Source organism: Monomorium pharaonis, chromosome 3 (assembly GCF_013373865.1).
Source record: "Monomorium pharaonis isolate MP-MQ-018 chromosome 3, ASM1337386v2, whole genome shotgun sequence".
NCBI lineage: Eukaryota > Metazoa > Arthropoda > Insecta > Hymenoptera > Formicidae > Monomorium > Monomorium pharaonis.
The window spans coordinates 8,697,978-8,723,165 of record NC_050469.1 but is presented as its reverse complement, the minus strand read 5'-3'; the positions used below and the strand labels follow the sequence as shown (position 1 = coordinate 8,723,165).

Sequence of the window (25,188 nt, the reverse complement as noted above, 5' to 3'; positions counted from 1 at the left end):
TCAAAAATATTTTTTAAAGACATACATATATGTAAGAAAAAATCTCATTTTAACAAATTCTAAACTTTTCTTTTAAAAATTCAGGAAAGTAAGATTAATTTTTTTTTGTTCGGTGTGCGTATCCCCTCTTAAAATTCTCAAATCAAAATTCTACCAAAGCCCATTCGGGGAATGAGATGTAAATTTTATTTACTAGCGTTCTCGCGAACACGAGATTTCGTCGGCAGAGTTTCGCACAAAGACTAAACCGAACGGTGAATTTAGGAAACGCTGATCTTTGTGTGCATGAGAAATCTCATATGTGCTATGAGAGAATGCCGGATCGCCGGGGTAGGGCAGGTCGACCGTCTCAAGGCCGGTACAAGGGCAGCTTCAGTCTAGTGTGAACTCGACCGCGCCCTTCGACGTCATGCCATCCCATTCTCGCACACGCATCTTTATTTTTCCTTCAACAAGTCAACACGGCCGGAGTTTCTTTGTGCTTCAAGCGCTCGAGAACAACGAGACGCATAAAGATGAATCAATTTGAAGATCGATGATCTTTGTATGTCATTAATTAAATAAGTCATTAATTAAATCATTATTTAACTTATTAATTTCCATTATTTATCCTCTATTATAAAATTTATTTTTTATACAATAAATACACAGTCGTAAGTATAATTTTTGATTTTATCAAATTATAGTCATATATATGTTTGTTCATTTTATATAATACAAAAAAAAATCACGGTGTCAATTGCCGCAATATGGCAAGCTTAATTGAGAGATTTTTTCTCACCGAACCGAAAGGTCGGGCTTAATTCGTATGAGAAGCTCGATGTGCATTGTCATTGAATTAATTGCTCGTTGGGTAGAACAGATAAACTCACTGGCGCGTATACCCTTCGCTCCTCCCGTCCCCCAGAAGTACCGAATCACTTCATAATTGGACGTCACGCGATAGAGAACGATGAATAGATCAAGGTCTTATCGATGAAAGAGATTGCTTGGGTGAACAAAACCGAATTTTTTTCAAAATCTTGAACAAAATAATAATAATCAATTGAGATAAGTATTCAATAACTATATATTATTACTTATTTCAATTGGATTATTTTATCCAACTATAAAAGAAAGAAAGAAGAGTTATTTCATCCAATTATAAAAGGGAAAAAACAAATAAAAAGTCAAAATTCAATAGAGTTTTCAATAGAGTATAATATTTCAATAGAGATTTTCACTTGCACTATTAAATGGAATAAATTTTATCATCATTTATTAAATGTAAATAGAACCTAAGCAATTCCTGCTACAGTAGAATTTATAATGGTTAACTGTAATACTATAGGTTTCGGTTATGCAATCAATGATAAATTTTCGAAGAAAGAAACGTTAAGACATAAATGAATTATAAATATCATCTTTATTGATCCAAGGCAGATTTCGTGTGCAGTTTCGAAAGACGAAGGGGTTGAGGTAACCGATTCTCTCGTGGCGCGAGCTTGGCTGGGCCGAACCTTGGCTGGGCGAAGAACGAGTAGGACAGGAAAAAGGGCGGCGCGGTCTGCGAGGAAAGGAGGGAAAGGGAGACAAAGAACTGAAAGAGCCCTCATTCCTTTAACGCGTTGCACGCCACACTCGCTCCCAGCTCCCGGGGTTAACGCACTGCGGTAGACACAAAAATCCCCCCAAGGTCGGTGCATCCCTGTCTGTTGGTTCGTCCGTTTCATGGTTGACCGTCTCCTGCCCCACCCCTCGGACAACCCCTCAGCATCCAACGCCCCTCCAACGGGACAAACGCACCCACGCGACTGATCTTGTTTGACTTCAGGGCCACGCAAACGGAGCACAGAATCTGTTTAAACAAACCACGTGAGATAAGTGAACATCGATCAGGACATATTCATTTTCTTAAATGTATGGCATAAGTATTACGCTAAAACTTTATGGTCAGAATAATCGTCGGAGTTTTCATGATAAAAAATAAATTCTAATCTGGGGAAAACACATAATCTGTGTAAGATGTTATGAGAGAAAGATTATTTCGATAATCTTACAAAATGATAAACAAGCTAAAAATTCGCGAATGCAAAAACTTTGCTTTATCAATCGCGAATTTGGATCGTAAACGCCGTACGATGCTGAGAAGGAACGAAGAGGAAGGGGAAGAGAAGAATAATCGAGAGCAAGGATCGCGTATGGATTGGCATGAAGCGACGAGTGCATCGGGTGAACGGCCGGCCGTGCATCCAGACTGCAGACGTCCAATAAAAATATCTTACGTTAGTCTTTCTCTCTCCTGACTATCGTCTACCCTCATTCATCGCCAAATTATTTTTATTGTCGAATAACCGTGCGGTGCTCCTTACTAACGTCGGCCGACCCATGTTCTCTTATCCAATTAAGAGTTTAGTAAAACAAAAGTAGCAGAAATTCACTCGTATTATTTTTAAGAAAAATTCTAATAAAATTTTTGTTTACGAAACAGTTGCATAAAAATTTCCCTCGACAGCTTAGAAACCGTATGTAATTAACGTCCTCAAAAGAGAGGGAGAAAGAATTGATAATGACTAAGATCTATTCTAGCTGATTGTAGCTAATTGAATCAGCTTACAACTAGCAATGGACGATAAGAATACGATAAGATATTTTCCAATGATATTTACAGATATATTAGATTTTGAATTATATTTAGTTAGATACTGTTACACAAATATAGAGGCCAATGATCCAAATGGACTTTTGTACTGTCAAGTATAAACCGAGCGCGTTATCTCCTCCTTATTGATACGACCGTAGGACAATGCACTCGCCACCGACGTAAATAAGTACGCAAAAAGACGGTGATCGAAGCTTTTAACTTGAACTGTCGCGATCTATGAATCGCCGTCGTGAATAAATATTCCGCGTTTCTTTTCGCTAACGCAAAAGATTTCTGATTCACTCTAAATTATTGCAAGCCAGCCGAAGAACAGTGTATTCTGGTCGAACACTATTGTTTTCCCGCGACGCGACGTCGATCGCAGATTTCTGGAATGGTTGACCGTTTAATCCCGAGTCCCGACTCGATCCTAAAAATATCGAAAAAGAGCACACGATCGATGCATTCTAACAATACTAATGCGCAAATAAATGCTCTAAATTTTTTAACAAGTTATTAAAACAGTTATCGACTTTTAATAAAATTCAAATCAATACAAAAAAATATCAATTTTCTAGACATGTAATAAATTCTTCGACGAGTTCTAATGTTTTCTCAACAAAATTCTATTTTGTATACAAAGAAATTATTAAATATAAATTTTTGATGGCTTGACATCAGTGGTCGAATGAATTGAAATTTCAAATTGAAATTATTTCTAAATTTGAATATCATAAACCGAAAATTTTCTTAAAGCTGAGGTTTTTATCTGTTTTAAACATCACGTCGTATTATGTCGCTTGATCGCGATTGTCGAGATGATTCGAGGTATGAGTCACTGGAAATATAATCCGAATATACGGTCGGCTATGACGCACAAGGTCAAGGTTTCAAACGGTTATCAAGAAATAAATTAAAGTACCTCTTTATACCGTCTATGGCGCATACTGACGCGACGGCAAGCCAAAGATAACAATGACTCTATAACTATAGGTACGCGTAAGGTACGGTTAAAAGCATCCACAATTTTATATGTCAAATTATTTTTCGATTATTTTCGAGTACAGCATTCGCGAAAATAACTTATTTCGATTCGCACACTATTGTTGCATAAATTTAATGCATTGTTAGGCATAGCGCATTGCTAATCGAAAATAAAATGGGAGTTATACTTTTAAGTATATGTACTTTTAAGACTTATATTATATAACAGCTATATGTATGTTATTTTGACAATTATGAAACTATCGATTAATTAAATAGCTTCAGTTAAAACATTACGTGCGCTCAATTTCATATATTTCTCTTATGAAGGATAAAAAATTGCTTACAATGTAGACTAATTAAAGAGTCAATCGTGGCGAACCCATGGGAGAGCTGTAATTACGTTTTAACATCGAGGACGTTACGTCCTGGTAAATATCATTCTGAAATCGATCATCATTCTAGAGCGATTCTCTTAATAGAGAATAGAGAAGGTAAATCATTCAGATGACCTCCGATTAAACAGCGCCGTCAGTAAAACGGTCACGGTGACCCTCGATTTGCTCTTACCTCGTTGAAGAACAAATCGATACCGCGAGCAGTGTCAATGTCAGCCGTAGGGCAGATGCGATCGACGCTGGGAGATGGGAAAGCATCAGCAACCTTTAACATTACGTCATCGTGACGTCAGTCAGCAACCCTTTCGCTGTTACTAGATTTGCCCCGACTTGCTCTTGCTACGAACGACCGACCCTTCACCCCGCATACGGTTCGTCCAACCTGCGGCGTGGACGCACCTTCGCGTCAGTCCAACCTGTTGATCTAGCTGAGAATAAACTCGATCCCTCATTATGGAAAATACCGAGATCCTGGCACGAGCCTCAGGTATCGATTTATACCCGTCAACGTTATCGAAAACGGAAAGCTAATAAAATATCGCCCGATTAAGGACAGTGTCTACTTCATCGCGATTTCCTTAATAGACCTATAAATTTATGAGTTAGGTAATTTAACAATAAAAAATTTTTAAACAACGCTATACGAGCGCCATTAATTTACAGAACTGTATAAGCGTTACTACGTCACGAAGCAAGAAGATTAATTTTATTTACAAAATTTTTTGAAATATTCATATACAATTACCGAATTGTGCAAATATTAACATGTTTGATTTTTTCTTGAAAATTTCATTTACGATCACTTCATGGATCGTTCCAAGCCATTTGATTCCCGGAAGAGTAACCAGATGTTAAGACAAAATAAACAAAAGGGAAGATGATAAGGAAAAAATGCACACATGAAAACATTCAAACTAAGAAAAATGTTACAAGAAATATATGTCTTCGTTGAAAAAGCATTATTTCTCTTCGATGAATGATGTAAGCTCTCTTACAACGACAAAGGATGCGATACAGACGTATAAAGCAACTAACATGAGCAACACATGGTGTCGAATTACCCTGGCTTTATTGGGTGATTTTTGGGTGGTCCAATACCGAAAAAAAGCTGCACGCGCAAAAGAGTTCCGATCGAGCCGAACTCAATACGAGATGGCTAACGAGTCTTCTTTTTTTTCGTTTTGCGAATCATACTTCGAGCACCTGTTCAAAATCGAAGGCTACGTCTCTAGCTTGAAAGCAGTACGACTTAATTCATATTAATTCTGTACGGTAAAATAGCCCTATTCAAGACAAAAAAAATCTATGATATTCCACGAATACTATATAGCACAAGCTTGATTACTATTTTATTCGTTGAACAATATATCGGATACGGTAAACCGCAGACCGCGGACAAAGGTGGCGAATATACGGTTCTTCCTTTTCGAGGTCACCCATCGCCCGTGTCGTACCACCTGCCGTTGATACAGCCGAGCTTACGCACCACCCTCCCTCCATGCTTCGATCTTAACATCCATTTCGTAATGGAAGGATGATTCTCGTACGTAGACTGATTTAATATAAATAAACGATTTCTTATGAAAACGAGACGTCAAAAACATACATCACATTATGTATTTAGTCAGCATTAATTATACAATAAATAGTAATTTAAATATCAAAGATTCGTGAATATAAACATATATCACAAGAGTTAACTCATAATGCGACAATGCAATAATCCATTTATTTTTTGACTTGTGAAAAAGATAGCAATAAATGGGATATTTAAATATAATTTAGGTATCATTTTGTTCAATAAAACAAGGTCATTTGATTCTTAACGATCCCCCAAGCCAACGAACTACATGCAACCGTCTGTCGTGGGTCACGTAAACGCGGGTGCGCCAATGGCCAGGTGTTCCATGGCGCACGCCGATTTTGTGGGTCGTTCTGGCAGACAGACACCCCGAGTTGTGCGTTTGGCACATGACTGGCGGCAATATATTTTGCCCCGTTTATGTAGGTCACAAGTTATGCGCGGGGTTATAACATTCAGGGCCGTAAGAGCCGAAACAGTTGGCTACTTCGTTATATACTATCTGGCATGTCTAAAACTTTGTTCTGAATATGCTTTTCTTGGTCAATTTCTGTCGAAAACAGATTATACTGAGAAAATCCTAAATCAATGCTTCAAATCATCGGACAGATGAAGAAATAACTGATACAACGTTATTTCAGATCTAATTGTATCCTGCGGAAGAAACTGTGACAAGACAAAACTCTTCTTAGAAATTTTCAAATTCTACAAGTCTCCTACCTAGTCAACAACTCGTCAATAAAATCATCCAGTAAAAGAACGAAAAGTTTCACGAAAAAATTTCATAACCGTAGACACGAGCCTGACATAACGAAATGCGGTTTATTCGAGCAGGTGTTACGAGTAATGAAGCACCCGCTGCCGAAAGAGCTGCACCACCTGTCCATTTTTATCAAGCGTATTACAGACATTACATTCACACTTCGGGGGCAACATGTCCACTCGTCCACGTGCAGAAGGAAATGAGGTGGCTTCGGACCATATGTTTGGAAGAAGGCCGGAACTGATGTTTTTGCACCTCTTTTATTTACCAGTCTAACGGTAAATGATTACTAATTATAATGCTTTATGTATATACATATAATATAATAAAACAAAGCGGCACTTTCACAAATCACAGACTCACCAACAACTCTTAATTTTCATATCATTTTCAGTTCTCTCGCAATACACGTTCATGAAATACACGTTAATCGATTAATAAACTGACTTCTTCTAAACAATTTAAAAATATTTTACTTGTTTGAAAATGTTAAAAAGATACCCTAAAAACTGATTATATGCAGGTGCGACCCCTTTCATAAAGTCTCCTCCGCGTCTTGACTTCTCAAGGCAAACTGAGAAAGAGAAATCGTCCTTCGCGTTTGAAATGAACCATTGGTCCCATTGATGATCAGAAATAACCAATGGGCGACCCTTCAATCGCGGACAGGTGTCGCTTCTTCGTCAGCATCGCAGGGTTGCGAGCTAGAAATGACGACAAAGGGCCCAGGCTTTAATATGCGATTGTGACGTTTAAAAAAAGGTTTGAATAATGTGCAATTTACTCTTTAACAGTACCTCTCTACCCTCTAACGAAACCCTATACCCTATGGGAATCCTGCTGTTTTTACTGGTCTGGGATAGATCAATCCATTGATGTATTCTTTCATTCGTAGTAGCAGACACGTAGCATATGTGTCGTAGCATATGCATATAATGCGTGATGCTATTCGTTTAATTTAATTAGTCGACAACATTATCTTCATTAATGAAAAAATTATCAACAATTAAGAATTATTAATCACGACTACGATGTTGCAGATAATCTTGACAATAATAAAATTGTGTCAAGGTTTTTTTTAACATTGCAAATATATATAACAATCGTTGCACGCGATATCAACATAGACAATTCTGTTTCAATGCTTGTTATGCCGTAAAAAAAATGAAGATAGAATGCTTCCGTAAATTTATATTTGTAATGCCTTTATAAAACTAGCAATAGATTATTAAGTAAATTGCTTTTTTCCATCTTTCTATAATTATTATACATATTCACATTATTTTTTTAAATACAAAAGTATTACCCAAGTAAACAGTGATGCAAGTTATCTGTGATTAATTTGAATTGCCGGAAATTGAATATTGACCTCGCTTAACATCGATCTGACTACTCGTAGCACCCAGAATGATGCTATGAGTAATATAATGAGTGACTAAGATTTCTTCTTCCTACTTCCATCACTCTTCCGAGTGATTTCATCGCGACGGCCTATATGATGATTAAATCGTATATCAAATTAGGTCATAAAATGGTTTGTAAATTTATAATATACAATACAATCAAGTTGATCGATGTTATAACAATACAATTTGCATTGTATTCGTGATTACTACTCGCACTTACTAATTTCATTTGTTACATTCTGATAATATATAATTCTTCCTTTAATCTCTTTTTTTTACCATAAGTAAAAATTTATTACCTTTTACATAAAAATTTATTTGTGAATAAAGACATTATTATTAGAGTTTCTGTTCTAAGCGGCCAAAAATAAAATTAAACCGGAGACAATAAAAGTATCAGTTATTACTTATATTTCAGGATTAAAATTTTAATTAAATTACATTATTAATAATCTAGAGCATTTATTAATAAATTCAATATGCGAACAAAGCCGATATAAACTTATTCTTGGCATTAAACGTCACATAAAGTCTTACTATCTATTGTTCATTATTAAACAAATACGATTGTCAATATTCAAATAGTTACTATAAATATAGTTTACCAATTTACTTATACATTAATAATCACGTTCACAAAAAGAAATATGAGATATACCTTAAGGTTCTTCCGCGACCTACAAGGGCGCGTGAGGTCAGTATGCGTGGGTTGTTGCACCGGGTAAGTCCGATCGATACAGCTTGCACCGGGGTGCACAACCCGGCTAGCAACGACCCACCATCGCATCCCACCACCCTATCCATAGCAACAGGCAGCTATTTACGCGTGCCAGGTTAACCCGTTACACGCGTGTCACTATCTGATTAAATGATGACTGTGCAATCAGCATCTTTTATCTCATATTCTCAGAAACATTCAAAAGAAAAATCTTCACGAATTATGACTGAATATATCAGCAACTTCAAATTAAATGTTGTTAAATACTCGTTTCATCTAACAGCCTATAAATCTTTATAACATTATTAAATAAATCATTCAAAACAATCCGCATGTAAAAAATATTTGTTATAAATATAAATATGCTGCAAGTAATCGCAAAACTGTTTCTCAGAAGGTTCATAAAGAGCTAAAAAAAGAAGGGAGATGCAAAATAATTTTTGAAATGGGAAAAATGACGTTTCGTTGATTAAACTGTAACCAGTAGTTGGCATCGCCGAGTATCCGGAAACATCTACTGGGTGGGGCCAGCGATTTGACCTTTCAGAGAAACTCAGTTAACTAGAGCCAGATTGAAAGTGGGTGTCATTGTGGATGGAAACGCAAGTCACAACCGGGAAATGGGTTGAAGGTTAAAGGTAAAAGGTTATAGCGAATACTCTCATCCCTCGTTCCATCTCGTGCGTTCTCGTCTCTTCTAGCACGAAGATGTGTTCTAGCACCTTTAAGAGCGAAAAACAACGTCATGTATTTATCGTTCCTTCCTTAATTTCCCAGTAAAATTTTCAAAGTACGAGATACCCTAATAAGATTATACAAGTCTAACTGTAAACATGTGCAATTTGTTTTAACATCCGACATCTTGAATGATCGCGCTTGTATAATATAAAGATAAGACGAAAAAGAAAAGATGAGAATGAAACCAGTCAGAAATCGGCCTTGACTTGAAGACTAAAGTTTTCTGAGAGGGTGGCGAGGTCCTTAATGGTATACGAGTAGGGAGAGCAAAGATAACGTGAATGTGTATCAGAGGGTGGGGTCATTTTCACAGCTAGTGACCTCCAAATTCCCCAAGAGCGCGCACGTGCCTACAGTATCTTCTCTCTCGTTCCTTGTCAAGGACGAAATATTTTCGCCTGACTATTATCATTTTATGAACGCAGAGGCTTCGCATTGAACATCAAGATTGGAATCCGAAAGTCATTAACATAAAAGAGAGGATCATTCATTAACTACAAAGGATGTAATTTTCCTTTTCGCTGATTCACGTATATCGTGTAAAAATGCAAATGATTAATACTGCAATATTATTTATTGTAAATACTTTTTCTAATAAAATGATATTATATTTTTTATTCCCATCAAAATACATTTCCACTGACGGACTAATTAAAGAACAGTGTGTGGGAGTTCTTTCCTCTTTTTCGCGTATGTTTTTCCTCGTAAAAGCACTTTTCCTGAGAGACTGTGTGTTACGACGACATCTAGTACCACCAGCATGGCAGTGAGGCGGGTCGGAGGCCAAGGCCGAGTAAATTCGCCCTGTGGGAGTGTCTATCCATTCAAAAGCTTCAGTATGGCTTCTCGACGCGACACTCGACACTCGTCATACGAAGTTTTATAACGGTTGTAGCTAATGTAAACTATGTAATTTTTCTGCCCCGCCTTACTTATAGTGTTGTCAACATAAACGTAATATTTTGTAATAATAATAAAATTGTAAATTTCTCATTTTCGATTTTTTAATGACATTTCACGCAGTAATTGTAAACAATTGCTTTAATATTCTATATTTACATTAATTAAAAAAATACATATATCATAAATGAAATATCTCCTTTAACTCTATGAATAATTAGAAGACCTTGTTTTGTCAGGGTCAAGTTACGTCGTAATTTATTCGTAAAAGTAGTTGTCCTTTCGCCCACCAATTACCGAAAATAATGATACCCATAGCACAATATCGTGCCTCGTGTGAAAATAAAATCTGCAAATCAATATTTGTATATCAAGAATTATGATGTGCCAAAAATTTAGGCAAACAAGCGTTTATAAAGATCAGTAAATATTGATTATCTTATTTCAATAATTACTGTACCTAATATATAACTAGTAACGTTATGATTAATTTAATTTTTTATAGGTAATTTTAATCAATATTGAACCTTATGCTGTACATATATTTTTTCAAACAGTAAGCTTACTTCACGTTAATTACTTTATTAACATAAACGTATTTCTTTATATAAATCTTTTCTTATTAAGAATATATAATGTTAAATTTTAACACTCTAAGATAGTGATGTGCGTCACATCGACACGTGATTCGACTGCGACCGTGAACCATACCAGGAAAAGCGACGGAGAAAATGCGCACCGGTGACAATCGGGCCTTATCAGTCGTGTGGCACAAATAAACTGACTGAATGCAAAGAAGCGAGCATAGAGGAGAAGGGATGCGGGAATGAAGGAAAACACGAGGCCAAGTTCAAGGACGCAGAACACGTGACCACTTTATCACTTTGCATGTGCAATCGAAAGAGATATATGTTAATTGAAAAAGTCCTGTAAATCATTGTAGTAAAACTCATGTGTCAATGCTAGAACGAACGATACTATTGTACTGTCGGAAAATTTTCTCTTTTTAACGGCCCCGCAAATATTTCGCAAACTTTTTATCAGCATTAAAGCTATGAAAACTAAAATTAAATAAATATAAAAATAAGAGAAAAAATATGAAAAATACAATTTCATGAACTCTTTTCAAACAAACGCGACGAGTGTGCAATTTGCAGAACCAAAGACCACATACGGACATCTAATTTCTGAAAAGTAAACCCCCCTCTCTCTCTCTCTCTCTCTCTTTCTTTCGTATGATAAAGAATCACCTTGAATGACAGGTGCATCTTGACACAAACGCGCACGCGCGCGTCAATCTGTTCGCGATTATACATATACAATGTCGGTCGCCGTTCGACATACGAGTATATTTTGTTAAAAAAAGCTGCTCCGACGACGCTTTCTCGGTGAGAATATACATAATAAAATACATAATAAATTTTTGCCTGCCATTGACGATTAGATATATGAAAAATAAAAAGTTGCAAAAGGGATAATTTGCATAATCAGTGCGGAAGGAGAAAATACTTTCTGGTCTGAGTGTGCGGCATTTATATAGCGAACATTCACGGGTTAACGGCGCGGCTCGTTGAAGGTTAAACTCCTCGACCTTCGACGATACGTCGATTACTTGAAAATAGCCGTTGTTGTTGGAGCAATGCGCGCGACACGATGTCCTACGCACACTCGTCTCATCAGAAAGATGTCCTTCGCGGTCGTTCTTTTAACGGCATACACGTACACCATCATCGGGCACAACCGCGTTCCAACATAGACGCACACGTGACCGAGACTGAATACGGGAATAACGCAATAACGCAAAACTTTCATCGATTAATCATAAATTACAAAGCAAGGAGACAGTTACACTTTGTAGGTTCATTTCCACCCGGCTGGTTTTAGCAAGCGACGAAATGATACATGGAATTCTATTTTAATTGCAATTCTCACCATTAGTTCGTAAAATATTAAGCGCAATTCTCCTGTAATACGTTCATTTGTGTGCGTGATCAATTTAAAGCGTTACCACCGTATCCCTACTGTCAATATTGCCCCCTCTCGCGGTTCAGCGACTAAAGTCCAGTCACGACCTTCCCCGGAGGACGATATCCTATTGATAGGAACCGAATAAAACGTTGCCCTGTGTTTTATCGGAACGTTTCAGTTAACAATCACGTGACGAGCAGCATATCGAATGCTTCGAGTTGGCATTTCGATATTTTAAGATTAGCTTCTACAGAAGTTTCAAACTTTTCGGTTAAAGAGTTTTTAAAACTTTAACACAGAGAGTCATTCTCCGTAAAATTTTTTAATTTGCCCCTGTAACTTTAACAAATGAATTCACGAACTCTAAGTTTACTGCTAAAGTTACAGACTTTAATCAAATTTTTAATTCTCCCCTATAATTTTTCACATTTAATAAGTTATATTGACGGGCTATATTATTTAGACTAAGAATAATTTTAATTAAATAAAGATTTAATAAACGTCTTGTTAAATTTTGCACACGACTATAATCTGACATCTGCGTTTGAGTTTCGTACGTGTTTTTCTTCTAATACAAGCTAATTAACAGGTGTATTCTTTTGTAACAATTCCGACTTGTACAAATGGTTATCAATTTTGTCGACATATGAAGAACAGTCAAGGCCACGGACCTCTCGTTTAAATATAAATTGTACCAATTAGACTCACCTTTATTCCCGCCGCGTCTGTTTGTTCGCTGATTGGTCGAGATTACGGTACTGCTATCGCGCTTTAACTCCCGACGCTAAACTCCGTCGCAAGGTCAAAAGAACTGTTCGCTCTTCTTATTTGAGCAAAGACGCACAAGCATGAGTAAAATATTCTTTTATCAAATTGCACACACACACACACACACACACACACACACACACACACACACACACACACACACACACACACATACGACAAGTTTAACAATTATTACAAAATAACCATAAACAAACGTGATGAATTCTATATTAAAAAATTGCTTCTCGAAGCACAAACACAATAGAAATATATTACTTCTCGTAAATTCATTTATCATTAAAAAAGTTAAATGAGCACATTTAGACGGTATGTGCGGAAGGAAAGTAAACACATTCTCAAATCGGCGAGCTGTACGAGGAAATTGCGGTTTTTATGATCGTTGTTCCCACAACCGTGGGTGCATCGCAATCACGAAATCATTGCCGATCTTGAAACGCGACGCAGGATATTGCGGCGAGGAGCTATCTCATTCTTACCGACGCTTCCGCCCGCCCGTACGTGACATCCTTTAAGGATAAGTTACAACGAATTAAAACGGATGAGGTCTTCAGCTTAATAAATTATAATTCGTTTCATAAATTTTATATTATTGTGTTAATCGGAAAATGCCAATTTCGGGACTAAGATTTCGTTCCCCGCCGATCAATTATGCAATAATGTAGATTGCTTAAGCACGATCCTAACGTAATAAACGGTCGCCTTCTCTGTCAGTGTGATATCGATCGCATGTAATGCACAATTCCGGAATATCGATCGCGACAATCTATATCGCATGCCATTCTTCAAGATGTAAATGGAGATAAGTATTATCGAAACATTCTTGATGAATAGGCATTGTTGCACGAGTGAAACTTACTTGTCCCACAAAACAAACACGAGTGCACGTACAAACGTATCCCTTTCTTCTCCGCGTATGCTAATCGTGAGAGGGAAAAAACGCGTACCGTTTGTTTACGTCAAAATCATTGAATTCATTTGATCCGTTCAGTTTCGCACCTCTTGCATTAATTGACACGCTGTAGAACGACACGTGTATTCCTTCTCCTTCGACATTGTGTTATCAGAATAAAAATACCGACGGGCAGAAATATTCCGGTTAAATCTTGTTACTGCGAGGGGATCCGCAACGACCTCCAAAGAATAAGTATTGTTTTTAGAAGAATGACAGCATCTTTCGACATGAAGGACATTTTTCATACTGGTGAGAGGATAACGGTACTTACGATTTGAAAAACGTATATTGAATTAATGTCTCGCGAAGAAAGATAATAGAGAAATCAACTAGATCCGTATTATAGATCCGTTTGGAATTATTTCCTAGATTTCTATTGTGTTTTCTAGGAAAAACGGAATAATTCCGATTGGAATCCACATTTCGAAGTATTTTACATACCCTAAGGTTCTCAATCTTAACATTTTTTGTATACGCGACTCTTAAGATTTTCCAAATTCGAATTTTTTTTTTTTTTTAGAGAACCCCTCATGGCAATCGACGGAACAATATGTATTGCGTGTATTGCAGATAGCGATCGCAAAGACACACGCAGGAGAATGCCGCGCGTCCGATTTGAAAAACGCGGTTACATGAAAGTAGCCGGCGGGGAGGTAATCGCGTCTCTCTCATTCACGCCTGCAACGGTATAACGGATCCGCGAGATTATTTATACGATCTCACAATGGCGATTACGTAAGACCCGCGCCGCGTGGAACTGGAATAGCGGGAACTGGTCTCGAGCCAATAATTGCTGCGTCTTAATCGGTCGACGCTCGTCCTTCGGGGAGAGTGGCTTGAAAGAGAAACCCGGGGAGCAATCTTTGTCGAAGACGTTCTTTATTTATCCGCGAATCGAACGCTTCCGGCCACCAAACCTCCGGTTTCTATAAAGCGCCGCCGCTCGCGACTATCGGACACGCAAGATTTAATAAGCGCGAGGTTCGTTACGAGTATTCATGTAACGATGTAATCGCGTTTAATTATGCGGAATCAATAGGCTTATCGACGACTGGATGTACTAATAGAATAATTATTATGTTTAAACTTGTTCATCTAACTGCGATTATTGTTTTAATGAATTACCGAGGCCAACCATTGTGCGTAAAGGCTAAATCGGACAGACAGGCGTACCCCTTTCCTTGTGTAACGGAGCGGCTCGGGCTTTGTGTTGAAACAACAAAAGTTATATGGAACCTTCATCGATACAAATGAGCGAATACCGTCTATGCTGGACACGTATTGCCTTCGTCCTAATTTCACACTGGCATTTCAAAAGTCACTGATATAATATATAGGCTCATTAAGGCGGAACATTGTTCAAAAATTTAGAATAGATACAGCATTTCATTCCCACATGTAATTTTTACCGGTTTTTAAAAATCAATTTTAATATAATTATTTGACGATGTGAAAGCATTGAATGATGATGTATTATAAACTTGCTACGAGTATCTAGATTGCTAAGTTGTGCCATCTGACTGAATAATTTGCGCGCCACACAGGTATGCCGAGCTACTTGATTGTGTATACGTACGCGCAAACAATGGCACGTAAACCAACTTCAAAGTGGGTGAACAGGTCACGCGGTTCGCAATGGTAACGGAGTATCGTATCTTGCGCTCTTTCTCCGCGGTCAGAAAGGCTCGAGAAACGCGGGCGTATCGAAAGTCAGATATATATATATGAGAAAGCTTTTCAGGAACACTATTGAAATATATCGCTTTCGCCTCACGCGTACACACTTTACATAAAAAGACCTATAAATCTTAAGTTAATTTCTCATTTAAGTAAAAAAAAAAATTCACAGATAAAAGTTAAACACTATTTAATTTTTTTTACTTACAATTTAATACTTCATATTACGCGTTTTTACTAAACTAATTTATCTAGAAGAAAGAATATCAGAATACATACACGTTACGTTTGAATCACTTATATTACTGCAAAATAAGTAGCATTATAAAATTCGCGATTGAAGTTAGAATAACGAGTTCCGCATTAAAAGGTAGAGATCTCGGAAGGTTTGCCGTCGTTTTTGATCTCGGTGAGGCTTCTTCGTTTAGCACCTTTCACTTCGATATGCTGAGACATCGAGAGATCGCGGCGCGAATACGATTATTTAAATAACAGCTGCATCATGATCGAATGGCGCTTGATTGTACTCTCACTTTCTCTGCGATATTGCCATCGACCCGGTTTCCGACGACACAATTTGTTCTGCCAAATGGGAAAGTGAACGCTGCCATGAACGTCGTTGCTTTTATGTTTGTCTGTGCGAGAGAAATTCTTTGCAAAGGAGTGGCCTACGTATATGATACCGCGTGATAAAAATAAATAGACAACTACTACAGTATAAAGCTTTGTACAGAAATTATTAATCGTTTGTTACGTTTAATACTTTTTTGCAAATTAAAACAAAATCGATCCTTGAATCCTTGAATCAATTGATTCACGGGTAATAAACGTATTGAACATATACAAAAGGAAGAAATATTTCAAAAAAAAAAAAAAAAAAAAAAAAACCCCTTTTAAACTACCGTGAAATTACATCATCTTTAAAATTGAAAAGTAAGGTCAAATCCAATAGCTGTCAGAAATTGACATGATTTCGCATGACAATCTATACGTTGACAAATACCATACAATATTTCTGCTTTTACAAGGCTATTTTGAGTGACCCTCGCGTGTCACTTTGCACACGTCATTCACAGGTTTTTATGCATTTACAATTATTGTTATTGGGTCTACCGAATAGCATCCATAATTAGCAATAATTGCGAACGGTTCGCATTATTATAACCAAGATTACAAACATAGATTTTACGGACTGTTAAAGAAAACGTGAATTTAATAAAATCTATTAATTTTTACTCATCAAAAATTTTTTTCGTTAATATAACTTGTAAAATTAATATAACTTGTTAAATCTATTAAAAATCCGTTTCAAAAAATTAGAATTCAAAAAGTATGTTAAAAAGATAATATACTGATAATAATAGAATGTAAATAATACTAATATTTCTTCATTTCCTGCTATAATCGGACCATTATGTCTCAATAAAATCTAAGCAGATAATCAATATCTCGAATATAAGGCAATATAATTAATCATGTTAATCACCAATTGGTATTATACTTTACTATCATTTATCATTCATTTTCGCCCTTGCTTTCAACAGTTGGTATTATAAATCCTATACACCAATGTATTTTCCATCAACTCCATTGGAGCTGAAAGCAAGGAAAGTTATAGGCGAACGCGTTAATCGCTGTAATCGGATGATCGTTAATATCAGTCCACCTTCGCGTCGTTTTGAGTCTGCTGTTGCTTACTATATCCCGGAAATAGCTTTCACTTTCTCCTCACCGCTTCGACCAGTTAACTTTCCCTGCTGCGATGCTGATATCGGCTACCACCAACGAGTCCGGACGAGCGGACGTACGCACGCATGCTTTTGTAGATTGGGAAAGGGGAAAAGAATCGGGTTTCTGGGTCGTTTCAATGGGACAAAGAGTCTACCTATCTCTTTTACACTTACGATAATTCGTGAATCTGTCATGAACCCAAGCACACTCTTACTAACCACGCTTGTTTTCCAAATGGCAAAATACTGAACCGCTTTCTATCTCGTTAATATTATATGCTGTAGCAAGAAATTCTAATGTTCCAAAGGCATAACATTTTTGAGATTAAAAAGTCATAAAGTACTCAGACTAATTCGTAATACTGCCAAATTAACAATTTCTCATTTCTTCCTATTATTAACCTATTGTCTAAAAAAAAATTTTACTTACTTAACCAATTTATAAAAGTATATTAAACTATAAAGATACGTGGATATTTACATTATAGAATATTTTACAAAATGATATAATATTTGTGAGGATCTCTCTAAAAACAAAATTCTTGTCGGATTTTCTTCGATCACGAGAAATTCTGGCTATATGTAGCATCGCCCTCACTCGAAGAGCGAAAGGAGACGAGAAAGTGGAACACGGCCAATGGCCTGCTAACCCGATGACATACATTTCCCGCTTGCCTCAACGAAAGTGAAAAGAATCATTCTTTTACCATAGACTTACATTTAACTGCACAAAAAAATTTATAAATACAGAAGATATACCTGATGCAAATTGCAGTACATTTCCCGTCATTACCTATAACAAATGTAAAGCTTAAATAACTCATAGGAATAGATGTATGGAAACACCCTTGAATATACTGCCCGATCATGTAAAATTTAACATAATCACTTTTTATTGCAAAAGTAAAGGAATACAAATTTTCTTTGAAAAGCCTTCAAGAATTTTACAAATTATTATATAGCTGATTCACTTTCTAAAGATATACAAAAAATGACTAAACCAGTCATCTAAAATGTTAACTATACACTTCAAGTGTATAACCGCAAGGTAAGTTCAACAACTACGTGTACGTTAAGAATTTATTTCGAAACGTCCCGGGGCTTTCGTAAACATCTGTCCAACTTTCGACCAAACAATAGATTTTAAAGAATCGTGAAAAGGTATCATCATCGCTCTCTACGAAGCTAAACAATATGAATAATATCGACAGAGCAATTATCGGATTAATTTTTTAAAGGAACGTGATGTGTACAGACCATCGCAAATTTTATGAATAATTCTACGAACAATTTTAGCCTTCGTAACAAGATGTCTTTAATATTGGATAAAAGCGTGCCATTGTACTTGGTTTGCTTTCTCCTAGCAAAACTTTCGATATTCTTGACGGTTTAGATTTAAAGTATGGACATAAATGCGATCGAGCCTTGTTCCGTCTTGTTCATGACCATCTGGTAAACTTTCTGCTGAACACGTGTAAGATTATTCTTTCTTCCAAAATGTTATTGCGGAAGATACAATCTCGTCGTTTCAACTCACAAGAGAACACGAGACAAATCTCCTTGAAAACATAACATGGAAATATATTCATGAATTATAAGAATGGAATTATAAAGCAGATCCAAGGAAAATCATTTCTATTCTCTCAATGTTGGAAATGCGAGATTACTGGATAAAACAATTTGAAAGATTAACGTTTTCGCAAGTATATACATTGTTTTCACATTTTTACATGTGTTTTTGAAAGCTTGCCGCGTGTTTTAATTATGTTTTATGAGTGTGCGAAAAGTATGCGGTTATATGATAAACGGCATTGCTGTGTTTAAAACAGCTCGCATTTCTACATGAAATTCTTAGAAATTCTTGTATAGCGTGAATGCACGATGTCGCCAATTCTTCCGGAATCGTGGGCACTTCCATAGTGTACTTCAACCGCGTGATTTTAGACGATGACGACTGTTATTAATATAGCAACTCAATGAGAAATCGGCCTTGGCTACGTATATACACGGAAAGAAAATGTAATCACGAAATACGTACAAATCTCGCAAAGATCACATCAGCTGATATAACATTAAGAAAATGTTCTGTTTGCACGCCAGTCTACGGACAAAAAATATGTAATGTTGTGCATTCTTATTTTCTAATTAATTCAGTTAACCATATTTTCTAATTAATTCAGTTGTGTATGAATCAGTAAAAAAAATATTTCTTTTTATACCTATTTGATATATATGCCTAGGAGTGAGAAACTGTGAATTAACTCATCATCGAAGGTCGTGAAGAAATTTAGCACTATTGAATACAAAGGTCGAACAGCGACTGGCAACTTATCTTTCAGCTCATCGACCATAAGGGAAACTAAGGAAACACTGACGACCGTACCATAACCGCGTTGATTTGTACCTTGGAAGCTATGTGATGCAGCAAGAAAACATTTTGAGGAAACCATATATCCCAATTCTTTCCTAAGTCACGTCGCAGGTCTTTAATGTCATAATGAAATATTTCGGAGTCAAATAGTCACAAAGAAGGAAATAGTGTTTCGGGACCTTTGCCAATTTTTAAGTCATTTCGTTTCTTTATCTATAAAAAGCATCGCAGTCAGTGTAAGTATCCATCCCACCCGCTAAGACTCGGATTAAAATAAATGTGAGATTTACGAGACGGACCGTAGGCAAGAGGACATTTGAAATGACTATTGATGAATTGTAGCATTCCTTCATGACTTGATTAATACTTAACAAAAAAATATTGCCTATGTGACATTAAATAATAGATTCGTTTATCTAAAAATTACGTTTGTCTAAAATACACGAAAGAAAGAGTAGCGTAGGATTAATATAAATTTAAACTTTAACTAGATTATGAGATCGCAAAGAAAATATCATGCAAGGCCGTTATTCATCTATTATTTTAGTTGTGTATGAGTTTCTCGAACTATTGCGGAAAGTTAAAGTTTGCAAGTGTACTTAAGATTCTTCTTGTTAATCGCACCATAGTAGTTTAGCTATATTTGACCAGCAAGATATAAGATTAAAATCTAAGTTCCGAGTAGTATACACAATAAGTGTAACTAGAGTAAATCAGCTTAATGTATCATTCGTATATTGCACGTCGCAACGATAATACAAGTGACATGTACGTGCGTTGATGCGCCCACGTGGGATAGGTATAGATGTAGCCTCGAGATTTCAGGTCGATAGCCGTGACGTCAGTGGTTCGCGCAGGCGGGAGAGAGAAGCGACGTGATGGAGAGAGAAGAGGCGAAAGAAGTGATGAAGTTCAAGGTTACCGCGCTCGAATGCACGTCCCACGCGGAAAATAGGAAAAGAGGGCGAATGGATTTTCCAGGTCCAAGGAAAAACGTCAACGCCTAGTAGGGGCGGGCGTTATATCCGTAACGGAGCTTATTAGAAGGAATTACGCTTTTAAAGGGGCGCGTCTTTTGACGATCATAAAATTGATAAGGTCTCCTTTATTGAAAATAAAATCAAGTCAAAAAAGTTTAATGTCAAGAAAAGTCAAACGAAAAAAATTCTTTCTTGGAAACATGGTAATTAGAAAACTATTTACCTTAACTAATCAAAAACAATTTTTTCTCAGAAAAATATTAAAAGTATCATAAATTTATTGTACAGTCGATAATACTTCGAATAGATTGTCATGTGTGTCATTTTTTTCTTTTTGATGCTCAATGGACATTTCATAAAAGAAACGCTTTGACACATTATTGCTACGCAATAATTCATTGACTACGCAGAATAACGCGGATGGTCACCGATAAGCAACGGATGGCACGTGGCGAATTGCGTTGAAAACTTGATATCACGCCTTCGTAATATCGTGCGCAGATTTGGATATATGATGCAATGGGCGTCGTTACTCATCGAAATATATCGAGTACATGTGAAAAACATTGATTGAATATCTCGTCAAATTTTTCATGATGTGTTGATTGATAAAAGTGAAGAGTCGCGTATACATTAATAAGTCATACAGGAAACAAGGAATAAGGAACAGTTAAATGTTATATCCTGAATAGGGGAAACATATGAAACATTCCTTATTCAATATATTCAACGTTTCTCATTCTCTTTTTCCTATGTTTATACCTTTCATTGTGCGCAGCCCTTAACAATTCATTATTCAGTATCATGATGTAATGTAGCGAGCGCGCGAGAACTCGTGCGAAATCACTAGTTCAAGACTGAAATCTGTTGTCTCAATACTCGAGTGCCCTCGAAACGAAATCGCATTTGCGTTGGCACGCCCGGACGTGGCCCGGACATGGCCCGGACTGAGTAGCCTTGAACTTGCTCGCTCCCTTGAACAACTCGCCCTCAGCTTCCGACCTTTCACGCTCTCTCCCTTCCCCTATTTTCCCCTACTTAAAACATACATGTTCAGTATTTCACAATAAGTACACTCTTGACAAGCAACGGGAAAAGAAAAAGATCGATGTTGCACACAGAGTACAGCCAGTCTGTATTCTTTATTTCATGCAGGTTACATGAAATGTGAAGGCGATCGGAGTGAAAAATATATTCGTCGGTGTTGCACGTTCTGTACAAACGCGACATCATTTACGAGATTCATTTAATACCAGCCCCCTTCCCCAGTAACTTCCCGCTTCTATCCTCCTATCCACGTTCGTGTCCCAAGTGATAAAACATTCTACCGTATACGAAGGGTTTAAATAACATATCCTACAGCAGGATCCTCTAACAATCTACGGGCCGACCTCGCGTTGCTCTCAACGAGTAACCGCGTATAACGGGTTTGCCCGTGACCAACGGGGACCTTGGCAGTGGCTCGCGGCGACGGAGAAGCGACGGCAGGGCTGAGCGTCGCGACGCAGACGTCGAGTGCGCGCGCAGTTCGCTCGATGCACCCGGAGGTCGTGCTCACGCGCGCCGGGAGCGACAACCTTGACCTTATACCACGGCCCGGTGACGAACAAGGTCCATCCACTCCTGAACGAATGAAGGTCGGCGGTGCCGCGGCCGGAGGCGAGGGGTGGCGTAGAACAGGGGGGACCTAGCGAAATCCAGCCACTCCGCTCGATCTCCCTCGAGGACGCGTTAACGATCCTCAATTACCGCACCCTCGTCAGCTCCCTCGCCTATTCTCCTCTCTCTCTCTCTCTTTTTTCTCTTTCTTGCCAATTTTCCCGCGCTCACGATCTCTCTTTCCCTCGCCCTTATTACAGACTATTCGTTTCCTCTTTTCTTCTGCCCCCCTCCCCCTCCCGTACAAAACTTTTATCGCCTGTATAAAAAAACTTGGAGACTATAAAAGGGAACATCAAGTATACCTCCGTAAGTTGTATTTTTGGCGGAATAAAGAGTGTCCACCAGAGAATTTTTCATTAGACACTGTAGATATACGGTCTAAAACTTTTGATATTATGAAAATCTTTTTAATAAAAGTTTCAAGTTATTAAAATCCATTAATCATACTATTCAATTAATTTTACACATGATATAATGATCGTCCAATATTTTTGTCGTTCCATCCGGAACTATGAACTTATTTTCATGTAATATTTTTTATTATTTCAAGTAAATTTAGAATCGTAACGTGTGAAAACGATAATCTTCTAACGTAACGATTATATTAATTATAGAGCTTGTATTGTTTAATCGATAAAACTCAAGTAGTAATTGCTATTAATATGTAAAGCCATTGTGCTAACGAATGTTTCGATTAATTTGTCTATAAAATCAATGTGTGAAAAAATTCGTGTAAGGCTCTTCGTACAAGACATCTGTAAAACGTGAGATTACGTTAAATACTGACTTTCAACTTAAATCTATACGTAACAGTAAACTTATATTAACACCCAAAAAAATAGTAACATTTAATATTACACAACATTTTCTTTATACGTTAAGTCTAGTGTTACGAACAGATTTAATTTTAAAATTAGTACTTGACGTGACTTAATGGCCTCGTCTACAATAAAAATTTAAGCTTTAAGCAATAAAAAATTGATCAATCACAATTGAGTATTCTTATAAAAATCGACTGTGATTGGTCAGTTTCTTATAACTTAAAGGTTAAATGTTCATTGTAGACTAGAAAAATGCGTTACTAATATTTTGTTGCAGAGAACCTAACTACTACGATCGCACGGAGTTTACTTGATGGGACTGTGGAATATTTATGTCAAAGGAAAATGTACATAATTCAAAAAATATGGTTTTTTATTCCCGTCTACTTCCATCTCGCTTCCTTTTATATTTAAGTGTAGTAAAAAATAATTTTATATAGTTTAAAATTGTGGAAGAAATAGTTATATGTATGTTTAGGTTATTTTCAGGCGCATCTTTTTTCTCGAAGAATTTGGAATAACTCCAACGAAACTCGGATTTATACACTAAAAAAAATGTAATATATTCAATAAGATATGTTATTGCGGGCTGCCAATTACAGATATACTCCATACAATAATATATGTTATTGCAGTATTAACATTGTACTTGCATTAATAGCAAATATTATTGTATTGAGTATTTTATGTAGTTGGCAGCCCACAATCACATATGTTATTGGCTATATTACTTTTTTCTGTGTATTTATTTAGAAGAATTATTTCCAAGAAAGTTTCTACATTGTATTCATCGTCCCTGATATAATCTTTCATTTCATACGGTAAATAACATGAAAATAACATACACAAATAAATAAAATGTTAATAATTCTGTCAATAAAATATATACTGCAAGTATTACATAAAAAATTAATCACCATTTAAATTAATCGAAATTTAATCAGAATTATCTTTAATATAGTAAAGGGATTTCAAATTATACTATGTATATGTAAAATATGTAATCCTCACTTGGGAGTTTCTAATTACACTTATTGTTTTTTATCACATAAAACACCTGTGCAACATTAATATAACAACGCTAAGAGTTATATAATAATCCACCTGCTTGAGAAATCCTAGGACACTTATCACTTATTTATCATTTTGATTAATGTTTTTCTTTGCAGAAAAACAAATAAGACTTCATTTTATGCACAAATTAATTAATGTTGAAAATTATTGCAAGAAAATATAGAAAGGACATATGCAGAGTAAAAAAAGCAATTGTTTTACTTCTCTTTTTTTCATATCTGTAAAAGTGAGACTCGACATTTTTATGTCAAACTAGCGTCATACTAAGAAAAAAAGAGTCGTAATATTAGCAAACAAGTGTAACTTGACGCTATTTATTTTTAGCAAAATAATTTTATCGCCAAATATATATTAAAAAAACATATTTCTGTGAAACATAACTCATTTATCTCAAATTTATTTGCCGGAAATGATATTTTAACTCGTCGCATTTAAATAAGAATGCATCTCAGTAAAATAAATTTACATCTCACAAAAAATAAATAAGTTTAAGTATCCTTGGCTACGATCAACTTGACGCTACGAATGCCTCGAAGTATTCTTCGATTGAGCCTGTTCATAAAATTCTTTTGTTTCGATTAGTTAGTCGAACGCTTCGAAGCATCTGTAGCTCAACTTAACCGCACTCCTTATCCCATTGTCAATGTAAGAATTTATGTTCGCAACTCTTTTTTTTCTCTCTCTTTCGTTTTCTCTCGCTTCGTACTCCATCGTACTTAAACTGAACCGCCCTTCTCTAACGCGCGAAGGGCAGGGAGCAATGCGGAAGCAGGTGAACAATTTAATTTGCGCGAGCATATAACATGAGATGAGTACATACACTTACCAGCCGATGCGCCGAGCGCCGATATAACCTCAATGCCGCCTCGCCGGCTGCGCGCTGTTGTGCCACGGCCGTCGCTCGTTCGTTCACTCAGGGATGCCGTCCAGCTAACGCAGCCACCATGATCGACCAGTTCATTATCACACGACACTCGCGAAATACGAGAGTAGATCGCACGAGACCACGGGTCGCGCCATTCGCACATCCTCCGCGATTCCGTTCCGATTAC

General features: G+C 36.7%; 1 protein-coding gene across 2 annotated transcripts; it reads right to left on the bottom strand.

The window, feature by feature from the left end:
• Positions 1-98: 98 nt before the first annotated feature.
• LOC118644785 lies at positions 99-25,188 on the bottom strand. Of its 2 annotated transcripts, none has more exons than XR_004962552.1 (2): positions 8,415-17,689; positions 99-1,837 (listed from the first exon to the last, which is right to left on the bottom strand). XR_004962552.1 is itself a non-coding variant. In XM_036284287.1 (2 exons), exons 1-2 carry the CDS (start codon positions 25,162-25,164, stop codon positions 1,338-1,340), a joined length of 702 nt encoding a protein of 233 aa, XP_036140180.1. In that variant the 5' UTR covers positions 25,165-25,188; the 3' UTR covers positions 99-1,337. The 2 variants fall into 2 exon arrangements, 1 of the variants encoding a protein (XP_036140180.1); XM_036284287.1 differs by lacking the exon at positions 8,415-17,689 and adding an exon at positions 24,963-25,188.